The sequence below is a fragment of the Xenopus tropicalis genome, chromosome 2 (genome assembly GCF_000004195.4).
Source record: "Xenopus tropicalis strain Nigerian chromosome 2, UCB_Xtro_10.0, whole genome shotgun sequence".
NCBI lineage: Eukaryota > Metazoa > Chordata > Amphibia > Anura > Pipidae > Xenopus > Xenopus tropicalis.
Window position 1 is genome coordinate 64,400,715 of NC_030678.2, and position 24,327 is coordinate 64,425,041.

A 24,327-nucleotide genomic window follows, 5' to 3' on the forward strand; every position below is an offset into this window, starting at 1 on the left:
ATCTGATTGGCTGTTGTTGGCTCCACACAGTTTTTCTAACCTTGGACCACAGTTATATAGTAAAAGCCCTGTGCAAAGTTTGGGAACTCTGGTTTTAATAGTGTCCTAATGGCAGCAATTTAAATTTCCACACTGAAAGTCAATGAGTGACATCTGATTGGCGGTTGGTGGCTCCCCCTACTTTTTACTAACATGGAACTGTAGTTACCCAGTTCACACCTCAGGCTCAGGCTGTAATCACCCACATTGTTCACCTCTTCATAACTCAGACAGAAGGTAGGAACAGTGCCAAGCCATTGTATGTACTGCCTGTGTCTACACACAGGCAGCTAAGGTCCAACTTCTGTGGTGCCGGGTCGGAATTTCTCTAGCATACATAGTGGAGGGCCGCTAATGGAAGCCATTTTGACCACTTCCCTTTTGAAACCACACCCATGTTATCACAAAAGCTTTTAAGACCATGCCCACCTTAATGGTGGTAGTGCAGAAAAAACCCAAATGTTTGGTGCTCACTAGAGGATATCAACCATCATTCATATGTGAAACAATTATATTATGTCATATTAAGACACACAGGCAGCATAGGGCAGACAGAGTATGGCACACACAGGCAGCATAAGTCAGGCAGAGTATGGCAGAAACAGGCAGCATAGGGCAGGCAGAGTACTGCTTGTGTGTGCCATACTCTGCCTGCCCTATGCTGCCTGTGTGTGCCATACTCTGCAAGCCCTATGCTGCCTGTGGCAGGGTTTGTTCTGAGAGTTTATTAGCAGTTGGAAATAGCCATTAAATGGCCCCTAAGGTGTGCATTTATGTGCTGGAGGAGGAGCCATATGGATTTAAGGGTGTGTCTTGACATATGACATAATATAATTCACATATGAATGATCATTGATACCCCCGTAGTAAGCACCAAACATTTGGGGTTTTTTTGTGCTACCACCATTAATGTGGGCATGGTCTTAAAAGCTTTTGTGATAACACAGGTGTGGATTGAAATGGGTTTGGTTTAAAAAAAGGGGAGTGGTCATAATGGCTTCCATTAGCGACCCTCCACTGTGTATGCTAGAGAAATTCCGGCCCTCGGCACCACAGAAGTTTGACAGCACTGGCCTAAACCAATAAAAGTCAATAGGTGAATTGTGATTGGTGGGTGTGCCCCCTTTATCTAACCTTGAGTTGAAGTCCCCCAGTGACAAACTGCAAAGTTTGGGCACCCTGGCATAAATAGTGTATGATAGTTTTTTAAATTTAAACCAATGAAATTCAATGGATAAAATCTGATTGGCTGTTAGTGGCCCAACTCTATTCCTATTTTTGAACTGCAGTCCCCCAGTGACCAACTCTGCAAAGGTTGGGGACCCTGGCATAAACAGTATAAGAATGGCAGCATTTTAAGTGTAAACCAATGAAAGTCTATAGGTGAAATCAGATTGGCTGTTGTTGGCCCCTCCCACTTTTCTAAACTAGGGACGCAGTGTTAATACTGGTGTTAATACTATGAGAATGGCAGCAGGTTGAATTTCCCTATTGAAAGTCAACAGGTAAAATCTGATTGGCTGTTGATGGCTCTGCCCATTTTTCTAACTTTGAACTGCAGTTACCTGGTGACGAACAATGCAAAATTTGGGGACCTTAGTATTAATATTTAAAGAATGGCAGCAGTTTAAATTGAAACCAATGAAAGTCTATGGGTGAAATCTGATTGGCTGATGGTGGCTCCGCCCAATTTTTCTAACCATGAATCACAGTTACCTGGTGCCTAACTTTACAAAGTTTGGGGACCCCAGCGTGATTACTGTGAGAATAGCAGCAGGTTGAACTTCCTCCACTGAAACTCGATGGGCAAAATCTGATTGGCTGTTTGTAGCGCCACTCACTTTTGGGCATCCAATAAATACCATATTTTCATTCAGGCTGTCCCCATGACTATGTGAGTTAAGTTTGGTGAGTGTAGCTTCAAAGCTGTAAGATTGGCAGCTGTTTAAATTTCTCCAATAAAGTCAGTTGATGAAATTTGATTGGCTGTTGTTGGCTCCTCCCACTTTTGGTCATCTAACAAATGTTGCTGTTTCATTCGGGGTGACCCCATGATTATGTTATACAAGTTTGGAGAAAGTGTATCTTCAAAGCGGTTACAGTGGCAGCAGTTTGAAAAATTGGGGTGTTTGGAGCGGCGGGATCACTTAGAAATGCACAAGCAACCTGCTCCACTATAGGACAAAGAAGTGTGGAGAGTCTGGGCACTAAGATTAAGAAGAAAAATAAGAATCGGAAGAATAAGCTGAAGTCGAAGAACAGTATGTTGGGTTTTTCTAACCAACAATAATAATAAAGGAATAAGAAATCATTATAGAAAAATAGCAGAGGGATAGTTATTTATGTACACACATACAATATATATTTACAGAGAAGCCCGCAGTCTGCAAAAGTTGTTTTTTTTTGCCAAATGTGACTTATGTGGCACATTGAGATGGGTTGAACTTGATAGACACTTGACTTTTTTCTGTCCAAATTATTTTATTTATTGCAGATCTTGATACCAAAATATACACTTCAACAAAGTTATACAGCCTACAAGCTAAACAGACATCTTTAATCTAGACAATGAAAATCATAAAGTAAAGCAGCATTTCACTTAGTGTACTTAGTAATGCATAATAAACTAAACTACTAAATCTGGACCTAAAATGTTTAATTATCAAGGTTTAATTTCAGGTTCATGGTTTTTTTCCAGAATGGAAAGAAGGATGAAATAAAGGCAATTTGAAAGTAAAATTGAAATAATTAACCAATTTTGCTCAATTTTAATAGTGCTTGTTCTGTCACATCAGTTTCAGAATTAATTTATTAAGTATATTCATGTTTATTTGCAGTGTCAGATTAAGAGAGATTTCCACAACAGTCACTGTTCCAAAAGAGCATAGCGTTCATGCATTCATCTAGTGTAAATGTCATTATTATCAAATCGTAGTTAAAGTGTGGATAAAAACAGAGGTACCTTATGAAAACCTCATATAACTGGAACATATAGACATGCAGATGCCCTTATTGGAACTGCATCTAGGACACCAGTGCTGTGGCTAGCCACTGTATCACAATATACTGGTTTGTTCTGCCTCCACCAGATCCCTTATCTCTTACACCATATAGCTACATTAAAAAAAGTCTCTTGACTAAAGTATAACATGTATTCATGAGCTTTTCAGAAATGCTTTTAATGTGGTTTAACTTCCCTGCCTCTACATATGCTGATCAAAAAAGCCCACCAATAAGCCCGGTAACGGCAAAAATGGTCTTATCAGCAGTTGAGTTGGCTTTGCTCTAGCTTATAGGACAATTTATGAAAATAAAAAATTTTAGGAGCAACACTGAATTTTCTATCAAGCATTCATTCTGAAAATGTCAGATACAGGATTATGGCACGCGGCTCTTCTACATAAATTGTAAGCATGGTGGCATTTTAAGCACTGTTGCAAATAGCAAAAAGCTATTGCCATGAGTGTTTTTAATTCTGAGCGGAATGTATGTCATACAATAATATAGGATGTGTTGTTTTGCCAGAGCAGAAGACAACTACTAAAAAATACCCTCAAGTGTGCAAAAGAAAGTAGAAGTAAAAAATAAAGTAACATGTTACATAATAATACCAATTGTCCTAACTTTCAAGTAAATAAATATTATTATATTATCATTATCTGTCGAATTGTAAGATGAGCTTAATAGGCAAAAGGCATAGCAGGGCTAATTAGCATAGCCACCTGCCAGAGATACAATATACCCACATATGGCCATTTCTTTATATGCCTCTCTTCTTTTGTTTTTCTGCAGCCATTTATTTTCTTTCAGGTTTCCTCTGCTCATTAAATTCCTTCACTTTCTGTTGAAAATAAACTATGTGGCAAAAAGAAAAAAAAGAATTAATTGCACATGTACAGTATTATAATAGATATAAAAGATGCTACAAGGAATAGGCTGATTCCTGACCGCAGCCATAGGGTGAGCTGTGCATGACTGAACCTACAGCACTAATATCACACATTATAAAGCCTCTTACTTTTTCAGTTACCACTTCCCAGAGGCACAACTTCCCCACTTCCCGGTCAAGCTCTGCTTGTGCAGATTCTTTCAGTTTCATTTGTGAATATGCACTGCGCACTTTTACCAGCCCAGAGCTTCCAAACCATGAACATGATTACTTACATAGGAGGAAAAAGCTTCTGTACCTCAAGTCACACAGTATTTGACAAAGTATTTGGACATCTGCTTATCCATCATTTCTATGTGTGGCATTAATGTGATGTTTGTCATCCCTTTGCTGCTATAACAGCCTCTACTCTTATAAAGGCTGTCCTTTTTTGGAGCATTGTTCTTGGTGTGCACTCTCTAAAGAGTTATCTGCATCATGGCACTGGAATCTCACTGTTTGATCTAAAGCTTTATTTAATGCTGTGTCAGCCTCTACCGCTTCAGCTCTGAACGGTTAGTGGGTGATTGTCGACCAATGGTCGCACAAAAGATCGGAAATCGCCACGTGTGGCCACCTTTATAGGGGTCATCTCCCATAGACTCCACTTTAATTAAATAATTCACATTTTTTAAAAATTGTTTCTTTTTTTCTCTGTAATAATAAAACAGTACCTTGTACTGTATCCCAACTAAGATATAATTAATGCTTACTGGAGCCAAAATAATCCTACTGGGTTTAATTACTGTTTCAATAATTTTTTCGCAGACCTAAGATCCAAATTATGAAAAGACCCCTTATCCAAGTCCTGAGCATTCTGGATAATGGGTCCCATACCGGTATACCCTACTCTAAATATTTGCTCATCAAATTAAGAAGATAAGTATTTTGGAGCACCCTCTTTTTTAAACCTACAAAGCACGCCATAATAGTAAAACTAAATTTGGCAATCATTAACACTACCTCAAGTACTCTCAAGCTAAAGTGGACTAAAGTGCATTCTATATGCCTTTAAAACAATTATCAACTGTATTGTGAATTCCAAAAGTTACAGATATGCTTTCCCTTCATCCCTTCTACTTCAGGTTAATCTCCCAACTTTCCAGCGTTGAGTACAGGTATAGGACCCATTATCCAGAATGCTCGGGACCAAGGGTATTCCGGATAAGGGGTCTTTCCATCATTTGGCTCTCCATACCTTAAGTCTACTAAAAATTCAATAAAACATTATTTAAACCCCATAGGATTGTTTTGCATCCAATAAGGATTATTTATATCTTAGTTGGGATCAATTACAAGGTACTGTTTTATTAATACAGAGAAAAAGGAAATCAGTTTTAAAATTCTATATTATTTGATTAAAATGGAGTCTATGGGGGACGGGCTTTCCGTAATTCAGAGCTTTCTGGATTATAGGTTTCCGGATAAGGGATCCCATACCTGTACTAAAGGACAGATGTATACTTGTATAATACCAGAATAATGCTTTAAGACTAAAAAGACAGCTTCTCCTTGCTTATGCTTTGCTGGTTATTTTTTTGTTGTTTCATTCACTTTTTAATTTTACATGTAAACACCTGTAAAGGTCCACATGGTTCAGCACAAACAGCTTGTCAGTGGCTGACAGAGGATATGGTACTTCAAAGGGGGTGTAAAGCCAGAATCTAAACTCAGTGTATATATATATATATATATATATATATATATATATATATATATATATATATATATATATATATATATATATATACACAAACCGGATTCCAAAAAAGTTGGGACACTAAACAAATTGTGAATAAAAACTGAACGCAATGATGTGGAGGTGCCAACTTCTAATATTTTATTCAGAATAGAACATAAATCACGGAACAAAAGTTTAAACTGAGAAAATGTACCATTTTAAGGGAAAAATATGTTGATTCAGAATTTACAGAGCTGTCAACCCTCCCCTCCCCATTTTTTCAGGAGTTACCCAATTTTGGCTTCTCTCTCCCGTTCTCCCATTGCCCAATAGCTTTTTCCAGATTTTACTGCATTCCCCCGATGTTTGCATCACATTCTAGCCGCGCATGCCGGTGATGTCATCAGAAGCAAGTTTGCATGTGTGGGTAGTGATTTTCTGGCTTTAACAGGGCACTTTTGCATGTTCATGATGTCACTTCCAGAAGTGTGAGGTGGTGCGTGACATCACTTCCGGGTATTGGTGCAACTTTTCAACAGCACGCCACAGAGTCCCCCGGTGACTAATCATTACAAGTTGACAGCTCTGTATTGTGTTAGCCTAATCTCTTAGTATTATATTCCCCATTCCTTTAAATTTATAGCGCCCCAGTAAATGATTTATATTGTGTTTTACCTCTTAAAGGAACAGTAACACCAAAAAATGAAAGTGTATAAAAATAATTAATATATTATATACTATTGCTCTGCACTGGTAAAAGTTGTGTGCTTTCTTCATAAACACTACTGCAATTTATATAAATACCCTGCTGTGTAGCCATGGGGGCATCCATTTAAATTGAAAAAAGGAGAAAAGGCACAGGTTACTAAGCAGATAACAGATAAGTAGCAGATTCCCATTGTATTCTACACAGTTTATCTGGTATCTTCTTATGTAACCTGTGCCTTTTCTCCTTTTTTCAATTTAAATGGCTGCCCCCATGGCTACAAAGCAGCTATTTCTATTAACTATAGTAGTCTTTCTGAAGCAAACACGCAACTTTTACCAGTGCAGAGCAACAGTAAATTATATTTTAATTATTTTAAAACATTTTTATTTTTTAGTGTTACTGTTCCTTTAAAAATCCACAAGGTGAGCAGGTGATCCTCCAGCTGTTGCAGAACTACATGCACCCTGTTGCTTATTGTTGTTCTGTGACAGCTGGAGGGCTATCAAGCTAATAATGGGACACAATAGAACTTTAGCTTTAGAGAAAAGCTGCAGCTACTAACGGACATGAGCACAAACACTGTGACATAATTTATTCAGACAGAGAGAAACAAGACACAACTTAGGCTGGGAGCAGATGAGGGGGAGGGACTACTTGTCACTTAATGACATCACTAAGTTATGCTAATGAAAAAGAACAAAGCTTTCCTGAGTGAAAGTGAGCACTTAGCTGTGCTAAGATGAATTTTTGGAGTTTTGGAGTAATTGGATACAAAGGGTATGCTAAAAACTGCATACCCTTTGTATCCAATAAATAATCCATACATTTTTTAACATGAATAATGATATTAGTCTAAGTGAGGTATTTGTCCACTTTAAAATGCAAAAAGGAGAGTGATAGTTGTGAAGCTGTACCCCCTCTCAAAGCAGCTGTACAGACAGATACATTAGATGGTTTCAATAGAGGTTTGGATGCCTTTTTAGCAAGTGAGCACAATACAATACAAACTCTTAAAGGAAAAGCAAAGGCTAATAAAGAGTTAATCTCAAGCTGCAGGCATACCTTCAGTTCTCTCAATAGTGCCCTTAAGTCTTCCCATATTTATTGTGTTCAGATGATCAGAAACCTCATAAGAAAAAAAATGCTGAGCTCTGTAAAGAAAATTACCATAATGCCACGCTCCTGCACCAAGACCCATGTTCATGGGCAAGTGTGTAAGACTATGAGGAAGCTTCCTGCTGATTGGCTCAGATCACACATTCCTAAGGAGGGGGAGGGGGTTCTTGGCATTCTTGAGGTAGGGGGAAGCAGGAGAGAAGAGAGCTGGGCAGACTCTGGCACAGGAAAACAAAAAAACAAGAAATCCTTTTTCTTTTGACAGAGAACGCAGTGCAGCGTTTCTGTGAGTGCTTATGGCTGTATTTACATAGACCTTTCTGATAAAACTTACTTAGTTTTTACCTTTTCTTCTCCTTTAAACAACAATAATACAGTTGAACCTATGAGGCAAACTTGTTTTACGTATATGTTTTAACAGGCTTTTCAGGTTGTTACAGAAAACTAACATACTCACCATTTTGTGTTGATTTGTTCTGCTGAGCTTCTATAAAAATAGAAAACATCTGTGTTTTGACAAAGCATTTTAGAAATCTGCGAATTGTTTTGGAATGGATAGCTTTCAAAAATGCCTTCTCTTGAAATGTGAACTTCCCAACGTTGATTTCTTGCAAATGTGAGGTGTAATGTCCCATCACTTTCATAAAAAACTGCATGAAGGTTTTAGATACTGCGGTATTGATCTCTGGTGCTAGAAATATAGATGATAAAATATGTAAAATTAATGCTTTAAGTTTTTGTGAATTTTTTTTTACACTAATTCAGTAACAGAGATGATCAGCTTTTGGGCAAGAGCACAAGGCAATCCCAAAGAGGGGAATGTAGAACAATTGTCTTTCTTTCTCTGCAATCCATAGCTACTGAAGCTTCTAACTCTTTCAGAGCCCACTAGCCTTGCACTCACTTATTTTTCACAGCAGAATTACATCCAAATCATCATTTTACGATTTTTTAAAAAGAAAGTATAACTGCTTACTCAACAGGAGTTGAACGAATAGGGCTTGTACTAAACATACCTTTTGACTATTACTTTATCATGAAATATCATGCTTCATTTTTGGCCGTGCAAGGTAGATTAATTAGATGTCCAATACACAACCCCTCTCTTTCACCCTTTGTTGTGAATGTCTTGTTAGCAGAAGTCTATTATGCAAGGGGGATTATATATATTTGTAATCTAATCTAATATAGGTGCGAACATGGAGTACCTTATGTTTCCCTGTTACCTTAAGAAATAACAAAAACCATATAGATTACATCAATAGGCCAAAAATATGTTTGTCACAAAAAAAAATATGTTTGTTCACTGATGAACAAGACAGTATACTGTCCCTGATTTTTATTATGTGATTTAGAAATTCTCGCATGGAGTGATGTTTACATGGTGTAGATCAGGGATCCCCAACCTTTTATTCCAGTGAGCCACATTCAAATGGAAAAAGTGTTGGGGAGAAACATAACCATGGAAAATGTTCCTGGGGGTGCACATAAAAGTTATTGGCTATTTGGTAGCTCCTGTGTGGACTGACAACCAATAGAAGGCTTTGTTTGGCTTTACACTGGGTTTTATGCAACCAAAACTTGCCTCCAAGCCAGAAATTCAAAAATAAGCACCTGCTTTGAGGCCACTGGGAGCAACATCCAAGAGGTTGGTGAGCAACATGTTGCTTATGAACCACTGGATGGGGAACACTGGTGTAGATTATGCTATGATACTGAAGATCCTGCAAGTGTAGATAATGAATATCCTGCAAGTGTAGATACTGAAGATCCTGCAAGTGTATTTACAATACAATCACTTAAAATCTCCTAGCACTAAATATATGACTTTGGAAAATAATAGGCTGTAATAGTTAAGATGTATCATATTAAAGGGCATTTATACTTATATACTCGTTTTCTCATTGAAATGTATTTAAATGACAAGGAAAGTGGATTCACTGGGGAGTGCAAATATCCCAGGTGAGTTTATTCATGTTGAAACCATACAGTGAGTTAGCCTTTTCATATCATTTAACCCATTAAGTGTAACCATAATTTTATATTTCATTACTCTTAGTGCAAGATGTTTTAAAATATTTTGTTCTCCCTTTATGAGAATAAATGGCTAAAACATCATAGATATGAATGGCATGGGTTCACAATAAGCATTTGGATTACACATCTATGTGGCATGTAGACACCCCAAATTGTACCTTGTGCATACATATTTCAAAGCATATATTCTAAGCGTTACGACCCACTGACCAGAGTAAAATATAAATGGGAAGCCAGCAGGATCAACTTAGATCCTAATGACTGGGAAAAAATCATTAACAAGGTACCAACCTTTGGTGAGCGTCAGAGACAAGCTCATATAATTCAAAATTATCTACCAAACTTAGCTTACACCCCAAAAGCTACATACCATTGGGAGACTCCCCTGCCCTTGCTATCTGAGATGCAAGGTCCCCTCTGCTAACTTTCTGCACCTATTATGGGACTGCCCCGAAGTACAGAAATTTTTGAAACAAGTTATACATTTAATGGCTACAGAACTGTCACTTCCACAAACTAGGATCATGTTTGCTAGGCTTATTGGACTCCCTGGTGGCCAGAACACACAAAAACGAGGCTACGCTTCTTCTACACCAAAAAGACTGTATCCATGCACTGGGTGGGCTCCTCTCCTCCATCACTTGGTAAATGGATCATTCTGGTCAACTCCCAATTGCAACTGTATAAACTTACCTACCTAGCCAGAGGCTGTTTGAACAAATTTGACAACATCTGGACTCCATGGCTCGAATCTCCTGCAACTACTACTGAATGAAGGGATTGCGATTCTCCAGCCTACCCCTACCTTTCCTTTTTCTTCTATCTCTTTATAGTTAAAATCAATCAAATATACTTAAAAAAAACATACTGCTTGTTTTGTGTGTTAAAATCTGTAAAAAACTAAGAGGACCTCGGAAAACCATATATTTCTGAAAAGTAGACATTCTGCCAAATCCAAAAAAGGTAAATATGTTAAACTACCTAAATGAAAGGTTACACTAAAATCAGCAGGTTTATGGGCCCTGTTTAGTAAATTAAACCAATCGACTCCAGTCACAAAATCTGAAAGAGTCCTCACGGAATACCTTGCTGCAGCTGCACGTAAGACAATTTTACACCTTTGGCTGACCCTGGAACAACCAACAATAAAATTGACTAAGCAAAAACTGCATCACATCTTCTATATGGATTGGCTGGAGACAATGACACATAGAGAACAAAACACAACCAAATTCTTTACACACTGGACAAATTACATAACATCCTTCCCTGATCACACCAAATATTTAACAATACACTACCTACAAAATACTACATGGTACAACACGGAAATCATAAGAAACAACCAATTATTAATAGAAACACAGAATTACATACAAACACTACCACATGATGAGAGATCACAACAGACGAGGCCTCCCAGGAGCCACAGAACAGCTAGGATGCTGTGAACACGAGTGAACAGACTGGGCTCGAAGGTGGGTCACTTTGTTTTATTGGTTTATTATTCATTATTTTGTTAACTGAGTTACATACATGTGGTAAAACTCTAATGTCCACATTTAAACTGCATATCACTGTAAACAATCTATCATGACGACTATATATATACTTCTTTTAACTATACAGGAAAAGAAACCTCAACATGTGAACTAATTTTATGTGTAAAAGCTCAATAAAAACATTTAAAAAAAAAAAAAAAATACTAGCAGGTTAGGAAAATTTACACCATGGTGTCACAGTAGATAGAATAATAAGTAGAGGCAAAATGCCTTCTTCTGCTTGTTGCCTACGGTTGTGGAAACAAAGACATGGCTTTAACAGCTGCTGCTCGTCTCCCCAGTTCAGAATAGCCGTAGAACATTGAATCTACTATATGATGCACTTAGAGCCTTTAACCCACATATTAAGGGTTAAGCTAAGGGTTACATGGCTAAATTATTATCAACAGTGCAATGCCTGTTTGCTCCTAAACACTTCCAAAACCTATGAAGTTCTAGGGGTTTTAAGCTGAAAAAAAAATAAAGGAAACACAAAAATAAGACATCCTAGATCTGAATGAATGAAATATTCTTATTAAATACTTAGTTCTTTACATAGTTGAATGTGCTGACAACAAAATCACACAAAAATTATCAATGGAAATCAAATTTATCAACCCATGGAGGTCTGGATTTGGAGTCACACTCAAAATTAAAGTGGAAAAAAACACTACAGGCTGATCCAACTTTGATGTAATGTCCTTAAAACAAGTAAAAATGAGGCTCAGTAGTGTGTGGCCACGTGGCTGTATGACCTCCCTACATGCACCCACACAAATGGCTCAGGTAGTGCAGCTCATTCAGGATGGCAGATCAATGCGAGCTGTGGCAAGAAGGTTTGCTGTGTCTGTCAGCGTAGTGTCCAGAGCATGGAGGCACTACCAGGAGACAGGCCAATACCATCAGGAGACGTGGAGGAGGCCGTAGGAGGGCAACAACCCAGCAGAAGGACCGCTACTGCCGCCTTTGTGCAAGGAGGAACAGGAGAAGCACTGCCAGAGCCAAGCAAAATGACCTCCAACGGGCCACAAATGTGCATGTGTCTGCTCAAACGGTCAGAAACAGACTCCATGAGGGTGGTATGAGCGCCCAACGTCCACAGGTGGGGGTTGTGCTTACAGCCTAACACCGTGCAGGATGTTTGGCATTTGCCAGAGAACACCAAGATTGGCAAATTTGCCACTGGCGCCCTGTGCTCTTCACAGATGAAAGCAGGTTCACACTGAGCACATGTGACAGGCGTGACAGAGTCTGGAGACGCTGTGGAGAACGTTCTGCTGCCTGCAACATCCTCCAGAATGACCTTTGGGGGCCACACAGCCCTCCATGTGCTCGCCAGACGTAGCTTGACTGCCATTAGGTACCGAGATGAGATCCTCAGACCCCTTGTGAGACCATATGCTGGTGCTGTTGGCCCTGGGTTCCTCCTAATGCAAGACAATGCTAGACCTCATGTGGCTGGAGTGTGTCAGCAGTTCCTGAAAGACGAAGGCATTGATGCTATGGACTGGCCCACCCGTTCCCCAGACCTGAATCCAATTGAGCACATCTGGGACATCATGTCTCGCTCCATCCACCTACGCCACGTTGCACCACAGACGTTGGTGGATGCTTAAGTCCAGGTCTGGGATAAGATCCCTCAGGAGACCATCCGCCACCTCATCAGGAGCATGCCCCAGGCATTGTAGGGAGGTCGTACAGGCACGTGGAGGCCACACAAGCTATAGAGCCTCATTTTGACTTGTTTTTAGGACATTACATCAAAGTTGGATCAGCCTGTAGTGTTTTTTTCCACTTTAATTTTGAGTGTGACTCCAAATCCAGACCTCCATGGGTTGATAAATTTGATTTCCATTGATAATTTTTGTGTGATTTTGTTGTAAGCACATTCAACCATGTAAAGAACGAAGTATTTAATAAGAATATTTCATTCATTCAGATCTAGGATGTCTTATTTTTGTGTTCCCTTTATTTTTTTGAGCAGTGTATAATTATGTTAAAGGGGATGTAAAGTCAAAATCTTAACTATTAAATATGAAAACACTATAACAGATGTTGGTCTAAAAAAAATCAGATGGCAGAGTAGTTAAAACAGGGTTAAAACACAGCTAACTAGAGCTCTAGACATACCTTCCAACATTTCGAAAATGAAAAGAGGGACAAATATAAATTCAGCGTGTAGTGCGGCGGAATTTTTTGACCACACCCCCTAAATACAACTCCTATTTTACACAATTTGGCAGATTATTTAAAGTTTGAATACAATTCTGGGGGGTTTGGGGTCTTGTTTTATGTCTTATTACAGTTTTGCTAAAAAAGCTAAAATTGCCCTTTAAAGGACAATGAAAGGTTAATATAAATTAAAAGTAAGTCTAAAGGCATTCTTTTTAAGTACTTACTGCATATCTAAATTCCCAGATCCCTGCTTGCTTCTCTGAGATATGGTGCTGGCAGCCTACAGCAGTGTGAAGACTACAGTGACATCACTGAAATATCTCTGTCCTTCCTGTAGGCTGCCAGCGGCAGCCTTCCTATTATCTGAGCATGTGTGTAACTTGATCCTGTCTCCTGTTCTGAGTTACACATGCCCACCAGCCAATCAGAAGCGGATCTGGCGGGGGGGGAGGGAATGAAACACATGTGCAGTATGAAGCAAGGAGGGAAAGGAAGGGAGAATACTTTTTTAGAGATGGCTGCATGTTCTAGAAAATGTGAAGTAAGTGTGACTAAATATTTGATTAGGTGAGCCAAAAGTGTGGCGTTTTTACTAAACAATGGGAGGACTATTGGGCAGTATACTTTTTAAATTGTGACTTGCATTCTCCTTTAAGCTGCAAGTCTCAGTTCCCCCAAGAGACCTGTTTAGCTTATTAGTTACAATTGAGCAGGTGTTGCTTGTTAACTTTCTGAGCTCTCTGCCAAAAGCCCACTTATTTAATTAAGTCTGAGAATCAATGTATCTATGTGCAGGTATAGCTTGTTAACATTTCTGGGCTCTCTGCTACTTTTTGATCAAGTTTTTATCTTTTTTAGCATTCAGTGCAGGAGATCAAAGGGAAATGAGGAACTTTTCAGTAAGAATCCAGGACTGCGGGCTGAGCTGTTAAAAGAGCTACAGCCCCATGAAAATGAGGACAGATGGGAGGTGTGCACAATATTCCTCAGTGTCTCAGCTGAATGAGCAGTGGGCACGTTTCAGTCTCTGCTCACATTTCATTCCTTCTCTGTGCCTAACTTGCACTTATTAGCAACTGACCAATGACAATCATCAGGACAGCCACTGGCTCTATAGGTTTTTTAGAAGCTGTAATCAGAGCTCATTTCATCAAAGGAATAGGATAAGATGCAAAATACAAAGGCTTCTAATCAAAACACGGTAAAGTATTTTTTAATGGGATTATATTGCAAATTTATTTCATGTGGGCTAAATAACATGCACAAGGATTATGATTTTTGACTTTACATCCCCTTTAAGATGACTAGTGGTTCATTTCATTTGTAAAATAAGAAGCCTTTATATAGTATTTCTTACTTGTTTTGGTTATTTGTTGATAATCGTCAAGAGAAATGCGAATCTGTTCTTGAAGTTTTGGTGGTAGAATTTTTTCCTCATCTCCCACCTGCAGAAAGACATACCATTTTTTTTTTTTTTTTGCATAGTGGCATTGCTTAGTATACATATAGACACTCATCACCAGCTAATTTTCCCAAAAATGTTTCCACAAAATGTGAAGTATTTTTTGACAGTTTCTGCTCTTTATATTTAGTGGCATTTCCTGAGAGGAAATTTTAGGTTTACCTAGGAAAACTATTGTTTAAATCAAGAAAAAGGAAGTTTTTCTAAATAGGTGTAAATAAGCATTACAAAGTTAATTATGTAGTTTAATTGGCTTGGTGTCAGTGTAGACCCCGGATCTCACAGTAAAAAAGGCACCCCTCATCTGGTCCATGCTTAGGGTCATGTTGCCTTCTGAACAAATTAACCCCAATACTACCCAAAATAATAATAAATAATAAGCAACCAGCAAAAAGCTTTTAGGATTGAATTTTCAGAGGAGATCTGTAATTTCATATGGTGCAACATATTCTGTAATATAATAATAGTAATGAACTTAATAGGCACAACCTGTCTTTTTGACTGAACTGGTTAATTTAAATATAATATAAGCATTTAAATAGACCCTTTTATACAGGGATCAAGTACAAGGTACTGTTTTATTATTACAGAGAAAAAGTAAATCAGTTTTAAAATTCTGAATTATTTGATTAAAATGGAGTCTATGGGAGACAGGCTTTCTGTTATCCGGAGCTTTCTGGATAACAGGTTTCCGGACAAGGGATCCCATACCTGTACCAATATAATCGGCAGAATATTGCCATACTGAGCTTCATAGGTGGTCAGTCAGAATGATAGAAAACAAGAGGGGTGTCTCATAATCCAGCCCACCAAAAAGCCATCCTACACATGCTGTTGATTTGCCTGGGAGACAAGCAATTAATTGTTTAGCACAGGAAGGGTTAAGAAATAATTTGTCATATCACACTCCCCCAAGTATTAGGTATGGAATCATATCAAGCTGGCACATAATTCAGATTTCAGTGAGTCATGTGGCACTAATTACTAGGTATTAATTACTTATAACTAGCCTTACTAGGTACCAATTATAATTTATGACATCACTAAGCACCATTTTTAAGAATATTGTTTATAAGATATTTATGGGTATTGTGTATTATATGTAGATATTCATAGACTCACAGTTGGTGCTCAGGCACACATTTGCACCAGTGCATATGCCCACAAGAACCAATCAACAATTAGCTTTTATCCATCCAGAACAATAAAATGTAAAAATTGATTATATACAAAAGCTACTGTTCATACTGAATATTGGAAATCCAGGAGCTTCAGGCATCCAGCCCAAGGTAACCAAGGTAAAAAATATTTACCACTTATATACAATCTATTTCAGACTAATAAAAAAAACTGTTAACATAAAATTGGTTCTGATTTAAAGCATTAGGTGTTGTATGTCAGTTCTCCCTGGACTAAAAGCAGGTAAAGAGGACAAGTTGTTTGTACTTTAAATGATAGATCTGATGGGAGTAATGCTTTCCCCTAGACCAGTGTGAATAACAGTAAACCACATAACTGAGCTGTTATAAATGCCTGATTGCAAAGACAGTGTTATCTACAAGACTGAATTACTAGGTGTTACTAGATTACTAGCTTAATAAGACATGAGAAATGGTTAGATGTAAAAGAAACAAAATCCATGCAGTTGACTTACCTTTTGTATGAGTTCTCCTTTACACAAATCTACCAGTAAAACCTAAAAACAAACACTACATTATTGTTTTGTGTACATTAATAAATACAGTAATTACTTCTGTTAAACAATGTATTCAAAATCTGAAGGGTATTAGTAAAGGGGCCCCTAAAATTTTGCATACATACATTGTGGCATACAGCAAAATCTGAAGTGTCTATTACTGGCCAATAATTTAAAAATCTACTTATAAAGAGATCTGAAACCGGCAAACAGAAGGCATGTTTCAAATCTGTAAGAATTGAAACAGTCGGCAAAAGAATGGTCCAAACTGTCAACAAAGATATGTTTGGGGCCAAACGATCGAATTAGAATGCTGGTAATTCAGTTCGGGGACCGCATCAATGAGCCAATGCGGTCCCCGATCCGACAAAATTTTTTAACCTGCCCGATTGATATCTGCCCGATGTTATCTGATCTCTCTGCCCTGCTTGTCTCCTTTGCTCAAGGAATAAGAATTTTGGTATCATCTTGCCATAGCAACTCTCCTTTTAAAGGAGACATATTCGATAAATGGAAAAAACCCAAATTTTGTAGGCAATTATGGATAATATATGGTGCTGGTTTCACTTTGGGCTAAAAATTATTCCTATCTGTAAAATTTGCCCCTTTACATAGTTACATAGGGTTGAGACCAGAGTCCATCAAGTTCAACCCATCCAAGTAAACCCAGCACAGACAACCTATACTTACCAATCTATACACTCACATACATAAACTACCGTATATACTCGAGTATAAGCCGATCCGAATATAAGCCGAGGTACCTAATTTTACTGGAAAAATGTATTGACTTGAGTATAAGCCTAGGGTGGGAAATGCAGCCGCTACTGCTAAGTTTCAATAATCAAAATAAATACCAAAAAAATTACATTAATTGAGGCATCAGTGGGGAATATGTTTTTAAATATTTATTTCAAAGAAAAACAGTAAGTTAGCTCTGTAAGTGGAGAAGAAGGTCAACAAAAACAATATGGTATCAACAATGATAACTTAAGAGTACTACACCACTTAGCTCAATCCTTCAAAACTGTATATAGTTTATATAGAATATAAAGTGCCATGCCTAGTGCAGAATGGGACAAGTGAGGATGGTAGATAAAGATGAATTTGGTAGCAGGCCAGGGCACTGGAGGGTCTTGTTGCGGGTGGCCTAATTTGCACACAAAGGACAGAGGGTGCTAGTCTGGAGGGACCCATGGCATCCGACTCAAGTATAAGCTTATACTCGAGTATATACAGTATATATACAACCACTAATACTAACCAGATATTAGTATCACAATAGCCTTGGATATTCCTCTTGTTCAAAAACGTATCCAGGCCCCTCTTAAAGGCATTTCCAGAATCTGCCATTACCACATCACTAGGAAGGGCATTCCACAACCTCACTGCCTCACCGTGAAAAACCATCTACGCTGCTTCAAATGGAAGCTCTGTTCCTCTAATATAAAGGAGTGACCTCTGGTGCGTTGATCGTTTTACTGGGAAAAAAGAACATCCCCCATCTGCCTATAATCCCCTCTAATGTACTTATACAGAGTAATCCTGTCCCCTCGCAAACGCCTTTTTTCCCCCAGAGAAAACAACCCAAACCTCGACAGTCTAACCTCATAGCTTAAATCTTCCATCCCCTTTACCAGTTTAGTTGCACGTCTCTGCACTCTCTCCAGCTCATTAATATCCTTAAGGACTGGAGCCCAAAACTGTACTGCATACTCAAGGTGAGGCCTTACCAGGGACCCAGGGAAGAGGCAAAATATAGGAGCTCCCTATAGATCCTATCAGTTCTTGGTCACTGTTTCAAATGAAGAGTGGGCGTGTCCTAACAGTCCATGCCAGAAGCAAAGCAAGAGAGGGATAGCCAATCACAGCCTTGCACTCACACAAGCAAAGACAGGCTTCAGCTCCCTATCAGGTAGCTGCTGATTGGTTCCTATCCTACAGTGCCTGGTCTGAGAGCCGCCGGCTCCCCTGCACATCCAGAGAACTCAGCCAGCAGTAAGTGGAACAGAAGGGCGGGACTAGTGGGGTTTTGGTGGAATTTCTCAATAAATCAGTCTGAAACACAACTTTAATTAAACACAATCCTTCTATATCTAAAGGAGTATAATTCACTGGTGCATTCTTAATTTTTATATGATATGTATCCTTTAGTCTCCTCCCTAGTATTCCTCATAGTGCAGCAGGGTGGGCAGCATCTAACATAAAAAATGACAGCATGGAGAAGCTGGAGGAAGTAATGCGTCGAAAATAAAATGGCACCAGCATACTTATCTTCAAATAAACTGTTTAAAGCTGCAATGTCAGCAAAAGTTAGCCAATACACAATTTTTAATGCAGCGTTTCAGGAGTGTGTGTAATGAGTAGCACTGAGAATAAGTTTCCCTTCCTCTCAACACACCTATAACACATTTGGGGGGCTCATTTCTCAACATTGGGCAGTAACCTATAGCAACCAATCAGTAATTGGCTTTTTTTCCAGCTAACTGCAGGTAGAAAAGTGAATGCGACAGTTTGATAAATTTGATAATGTGTTGATAAATTACCCCCTTTCTAACCATTTGCAGTACTTCCTGTACACCGATCATCTTCGTGATTCCTTTAATTCAGGTTATAAACTGGGCACTTAACTGAACTATGGTTGTTAATAATATCCATTCTCCTAAGGGATAAACCAAGATTAATAAACCATAATTTCAAAATGAAAATATGTATGCAGAACTGAATCAAAACCAAGAAAACCACATCTACAACAACAATGTTCTAGTTTTAACTTACTTCATAATAAATATCATAATAATAGTTGTTTGACATGGCCTTCATAATAATGCTGATTACTAATTGTATTGCCATTCCCAAGAATATACTCTTGAATGCGATACCTTAACAAACCTTCAAATAACTTGGCCACAACAGATGTGAAAGGCCAGCCTACATGTCGATCATTGCCTGGTTGAGACTGTAATCCCTTTTCAAATATTGAAATTAACTTTTCTCCAATCCACTGTTAACATACGAGATGAAAGGGAGCCTGGTCAACTTAGAAAAGGTGGTCTAAACTAAGCTTTCTTAAGCTTTGCTTAAACATTGCTTAAACAAAGTACCAAATCTTGTGTCATTCACTCACAACAACTCTTGAACGGAGACATTCGTACATTTAGGGCTCTGGCACACGGGGAGATTAGTCGCCCGTGACAAATCTCCTGTGTCTCGGGCGACTAATCTCCCCGGATTGCCATCTCACCGGGAAAATGTAAATCGCCGGTGGGATGGCATATGCGGCGGCGCGATTTCAGTGAAATCGCGCAAGTTGCCTCGAGAGGAATGTCTTATTAACTCCTCTATTTTATACACTAAGGAAAAGGTCTGATTAAACACTACCTGCTTTTTAAAAGTCCCCTGTAACCAAAGCAGTTACATCCTTTAATAGAGTCACACTCAAAACCAACAACTTTTTACTTACTAAATATTTAAGAATTATCATCAGTTCCTCATTTTCTATTTTTTTACCCTTTGATTGCTGCCCTACTACACTTCTTGCAGTATTTATAGAAAAATGAAGCAATCCCTGGTACACAATTTCCACTAGTAAATATGCTCAGATTCCCTTAAAGGGGAAGGAAAGGCTAAGTCACTTGGGGTTGCTAAAATGTTAAGCACCCCCAAGTGACTTTAATCGCTTACCTCGTACCCCGGGCTGGTGCCCCTTTTAGGAAAAAACCGCACCAGCCCGGGGCACCTGGGGCGATACGCTTCCTCCTTCCTTCTTCGTTAAAGGAGAATGCAAGTCAAAATTTAAAAAGCATACCGCCCAAATAGCCCTCCTATTGTTTAGTAAAAACGCCACACTTTTGGCTCACCTAATCAAATATTTACTCAGTCACACTTACTTCACATTTTCTAGAACAGGCAGCCATCTCTAAAAAGGTATTCTCCCTTCCTTTTCCTCCTTGCTTCATACTGCACATGTGTTTCATTCCCTCCCCCCCTCTCCCCTCTGCCAGATCTGTTTCTGATTGGCTGGTGGGCATGTGTAGCTCAGAACAGGAGACAGGATCAAGTTACACACATGCTCAGAGAATAGGAAGGCTGCCGCTGGCAGCCTACAGGAAGCACAGAGAGATTTCAGTGATGTCACTGTAGTCTTCACACTGCTGTAGGCTGCCAGCACCATATCTCAGAGAAGCAAGCAGGGATCTGGGCATTTAGATATGCAGCAAGTACATATAAAGAATGCCTTTAGACTTACTTTTAATTTATATTAACCTTTCATTGTCCTTTATGCCTTGACTGTGAGTCAGGTACATGCGCAGTAGAGTGAAAAAGCCGACTTCTCTGTTAAAGTTTGGCTTTTCACTCTACTGCGCTACTGCAGCTAGGAGGAAGCTCTGCAAGTACCCCGGGCTGGTGCTGTTCTCTCCGTACTGGGGCACCAGCCCGGGGTAAAAGGTAAGCGATTCAAGTCACTTGGGGGTGCCTAACATTTTGGCACCCCCAAGTGACTTAGCTTTTCCTTCTCCTTTAATAATGTGTCATCATAGCAACGTAAGTCAAAAGATAACTTAACAATTACTGGGGAGAGCAATCACACACAGCTGTAAAACTTCCTTTATTACAAAAACATGTTTTAACCCTTTTACTGCCAGCCGTTTTGGTCAAAGCGGAACTTTGCTACAAAAAAAGTACACTCACCCCAGAAAGCCATATATTTTTTGAAAGTACACATCCCCCCGAATCTATAATGGGTAAACATTTCATTTTTCTCCAAAGTACCAAGCTGTAAAGCTTTCCTAAGTTTGCAGATTTTATGACATTTAGAAAATCGCATAAAAATGTTGCAATTTGCCGCATTTATCTCTCACAATTTCTTGATAAAGATCAGATAAAGGCAAATCACCCCAAATAGGAACACCTAAGGTCTACTGAACAGTTTGATGCCCAATATGCATAAATATACCAAAGTCTGTGGTATGTACTGAACCCAAAATGAAAATAGCGCATAAGGATCTCTCGCCTGCCAAATTTAGCTTTTGCACACAGAGCCCCCTGTCAGTGTATTATGTGCCGAAACTTCCCCTAACTATACAGAGACCCCCAGAAAACCATATATTTTTGGAAAGTACACATTCTGATGAATTCAAAATAGGTTAAGTTATTTTTGTACACCAAAGTTACATCTGGCAAAGCTATGCTAAAAACAGATTAGGAACACTTATACAGGGATAAAAATGCGATAAAACCACATAAATTGTGCAATTCAGTGAAACAACAGAATAAGTCACATGACAGTGTAATTAGTGGTCAGAATATCTGATCCAATAGTCACGCTGTCAAAATAAACAGTTTTTAGGTAAAAGAAACTAAAAACAAAGTGTTTGTGTATGCATGTGTGTACATGTGTAAAAGTTGTGTGACAGTATGCATGTGTGTACATGTGTAAAAGTTGTGTGACAGTGTGTAAGTGTGTATAATAGTGTATATGTGTGTACATGAGTCTATATAAGTGTGAGTGTATATAAGTACATGAGTGTATATACGTCATTGGCAGTAAAAAGGTTAAGGCCACAAGAACCCTTTGTTATCAAACAAACAAAGAATTATATTGTAAATACTGTATATGATAAACATTGTTTCTGCAGAATTGAATTTCAGGAAGGCTCCAGAGTGTACAGTTCCGTGACTTCATGTAACTTTATTAAAGGATTTTTTCATGGACTATTTATGATATGGAATATGGATGTTGTAATGGAAACCACGAACTACAGATGATATAAAACATAGACTGGTGCTAGGTCCTTGTGAATTGGCAGCAGCTTGTGGAGTAGGGGGTGGATATTTACTGTATCTGGTTTAAACTCGGTGTTTAATTACAAACTTTTTGTGTTTGTGGCTCAAAACACAAAACCACAAATAAACTCATTTCCACTAAAACCACAAATGTTTTGTCATTAATTAAATGTTCAGGGAGATTGGTCACCCGCAACAAGGGAGATTTGTCGCAGGCAACTAATCCCCCCCTCTGTCACAGCCCTAAAGAGAGTCAGAAAGCCGTACAACATGCATACATGATACTGTACATGGTATGATACTAAAATTGCTTTTGTGCAGGGAAATTCTAAAATCTATTTTCCTTTCTCATTGATCTAGGACAGTGCTGTCCAACTGGCGGCCCGCGACCCCCCTCTGTGTGGCCCCCCACCTGTCTGGCTGCTTTGATGGCTTACCTTTGAGTAAGCATTAAATGGTATCAGTACTGAGATTAACTGGCCCCCTGCATGGTTGTCACTTCAGATTCAGGCTGTAATCCCTCTGCATTGTTTAAAAATGTAATCCCCTGTGTTTTTCACACCTTTTAGTTTCTGCATTGTTCAACCCCTGCAGTGTTCACACCTCAGGCTCAGACTGTAATCACTCCCATTGTTCACTTCTTCACACCTCAGACATAGGTACTGTAGGCAGAGTATGGCACATACAGCCAGCATAGGGCAGGTAGAGTATGGCACACACAGGGAGCATAGGTCAGGGAGGGTATGGCACACAGGAAGGGTAGGGCAGGCAGAGTATGGCACACACAGTCAGGGTAGGGCAGGCAGAGTATGGCACACACAGGCAGCATAGGGCAGGCAGAGTATGGCACACACAGGAAGGGTAGGGCAGGCAGAGTATGGCACACACAGTAAGGGTAGGGCAGGCAGAGTATGGCACACACAGGAAGGGTAGGGCAGGCAGAGTATGGCACACACAGTCAGGGTAGGGCAGGCAGAGTATGGCACACACAGGCAGGGTAGGGAAGGCAGAGTATGGCACACACAGACAGCATAGGACAGGCAGAGTGATGCCTGTGTGTGCCATACTCTGCTTGCCCTATGCTGCTTGTGGGAGGTGAACCTGGCAGGGGTTTGTTGTGGGTGTTTGTTAGCAGTTGGAAATAGCCATTAAATGGTCCCAAAGGTGTGTAATTATGTACTGGGGGTTGCTCTGCTATCCACAGGGGAGGAGGAGGCATATGGAATTTAAGGGTATATCTTAATATGACATAATTCTATCACATATGAATGATGGTTGATATCCCCACAGTAAGGACCAAGCATTTGGGATTTTGCTGTGCTACCACCATTGTGATAAAATGGGTGTGGTTTGAAGTGGGTGTGGTTTGAAAAAGGGGAGTGGTCAAAACTGGCTTCCATTAGCGGCCCTCCACCATGTATGCTAGAGAAATTTCGGCCCTCGGCACCGTAGAAGTCGGACAGCACTGATCTAGGACAACATTGTAGATAACAGTATAAGTTGTATCCAATTCATTTGGAACAGCCCACAGGTGGAAGTGGCTGGAGAAAGAAGAAAATACTAAAATGCTTTAAAGGAGAAGGAAAGGTAAATACTAAGTAAGCTTTATCAGAAAGGTTTATGTAAATACAGCCATAAGCACTTACAGTAATGCTGCACTGAGTCCTCTATCAAAAGAAACAAAGGATTTCTTGTCTCTTTCTTTGTAAACTGATGTTCCAGGGTTTGACTTCCTCTCTCAGAAACATCCTTAATTCCCTTGGCCAGAGTCTGCTCAGTTCTCTCCTCTCTCCCCTCTCCTGCTCCCCCTCCCACCAGAATGCTAAAATCTCCCTTCCCCCCCTCCCTTAGGAATGTGTGATCTGAGATATAATGGCTAGACTGCAGGCAGAAAGCTACTTAAAATGGCAGCTGCTATCTTAAGCAAACGGAGAAAGCTTCTAAAGCTGTTTACTCAGGTATGGTAATGGTTTCTGCAGAATAAATATATTGTTCTAGTTGGCACTAATGTGGCAAATCTATTGGCAGTACAATGCCAAAATGACTTTCCTTCTCCTTTAATGAAATCAATCAGCCTTAAATGGTGTCAGATTGAAAACAGATTATTGACCTCAGAACTTGCCCCCACCCATGGCACATTTTGATATACCATACCG

General features: G+C 39.3%; 1 protein-coding gene across 2 annotated transcripts in view; it reads right to left on the reverse strand.

The window, feature by feature from the left end:
* Positions 1 to 2,500: 2,500 nt before the first annotated feature.
* dennd2d (DENN/MADD domain containing 2D) overlaps positions 2,501 to 24,327 on the reverse strand; it is a 91,476-nt gene continuing 69,649 nt past the window's right edge. The window contains exons 10-13 of one of the 2 annotated variants that reach the window (XM_012955901.3): positions 16,343 to 16,384; positions 14,584 to 14,671; positions 7,931 to 8,164; positions 2,501 to 3,894 (exon numbers count right to left, since the gene is read on the reverse strand). In XM_012955901.3, the coding sequence (XP_012811355.1) occupies positions 3,836 to 3,894; positions 7,931 to 8,164; positions 14,584 to 14,671; positions 16,343 to 16,384 (423 nt within the window). In that variant the 3' untranslated portion in view covers positions 2,501 to 3,835. 2 annotated transcript variants of the gene reach the window in all.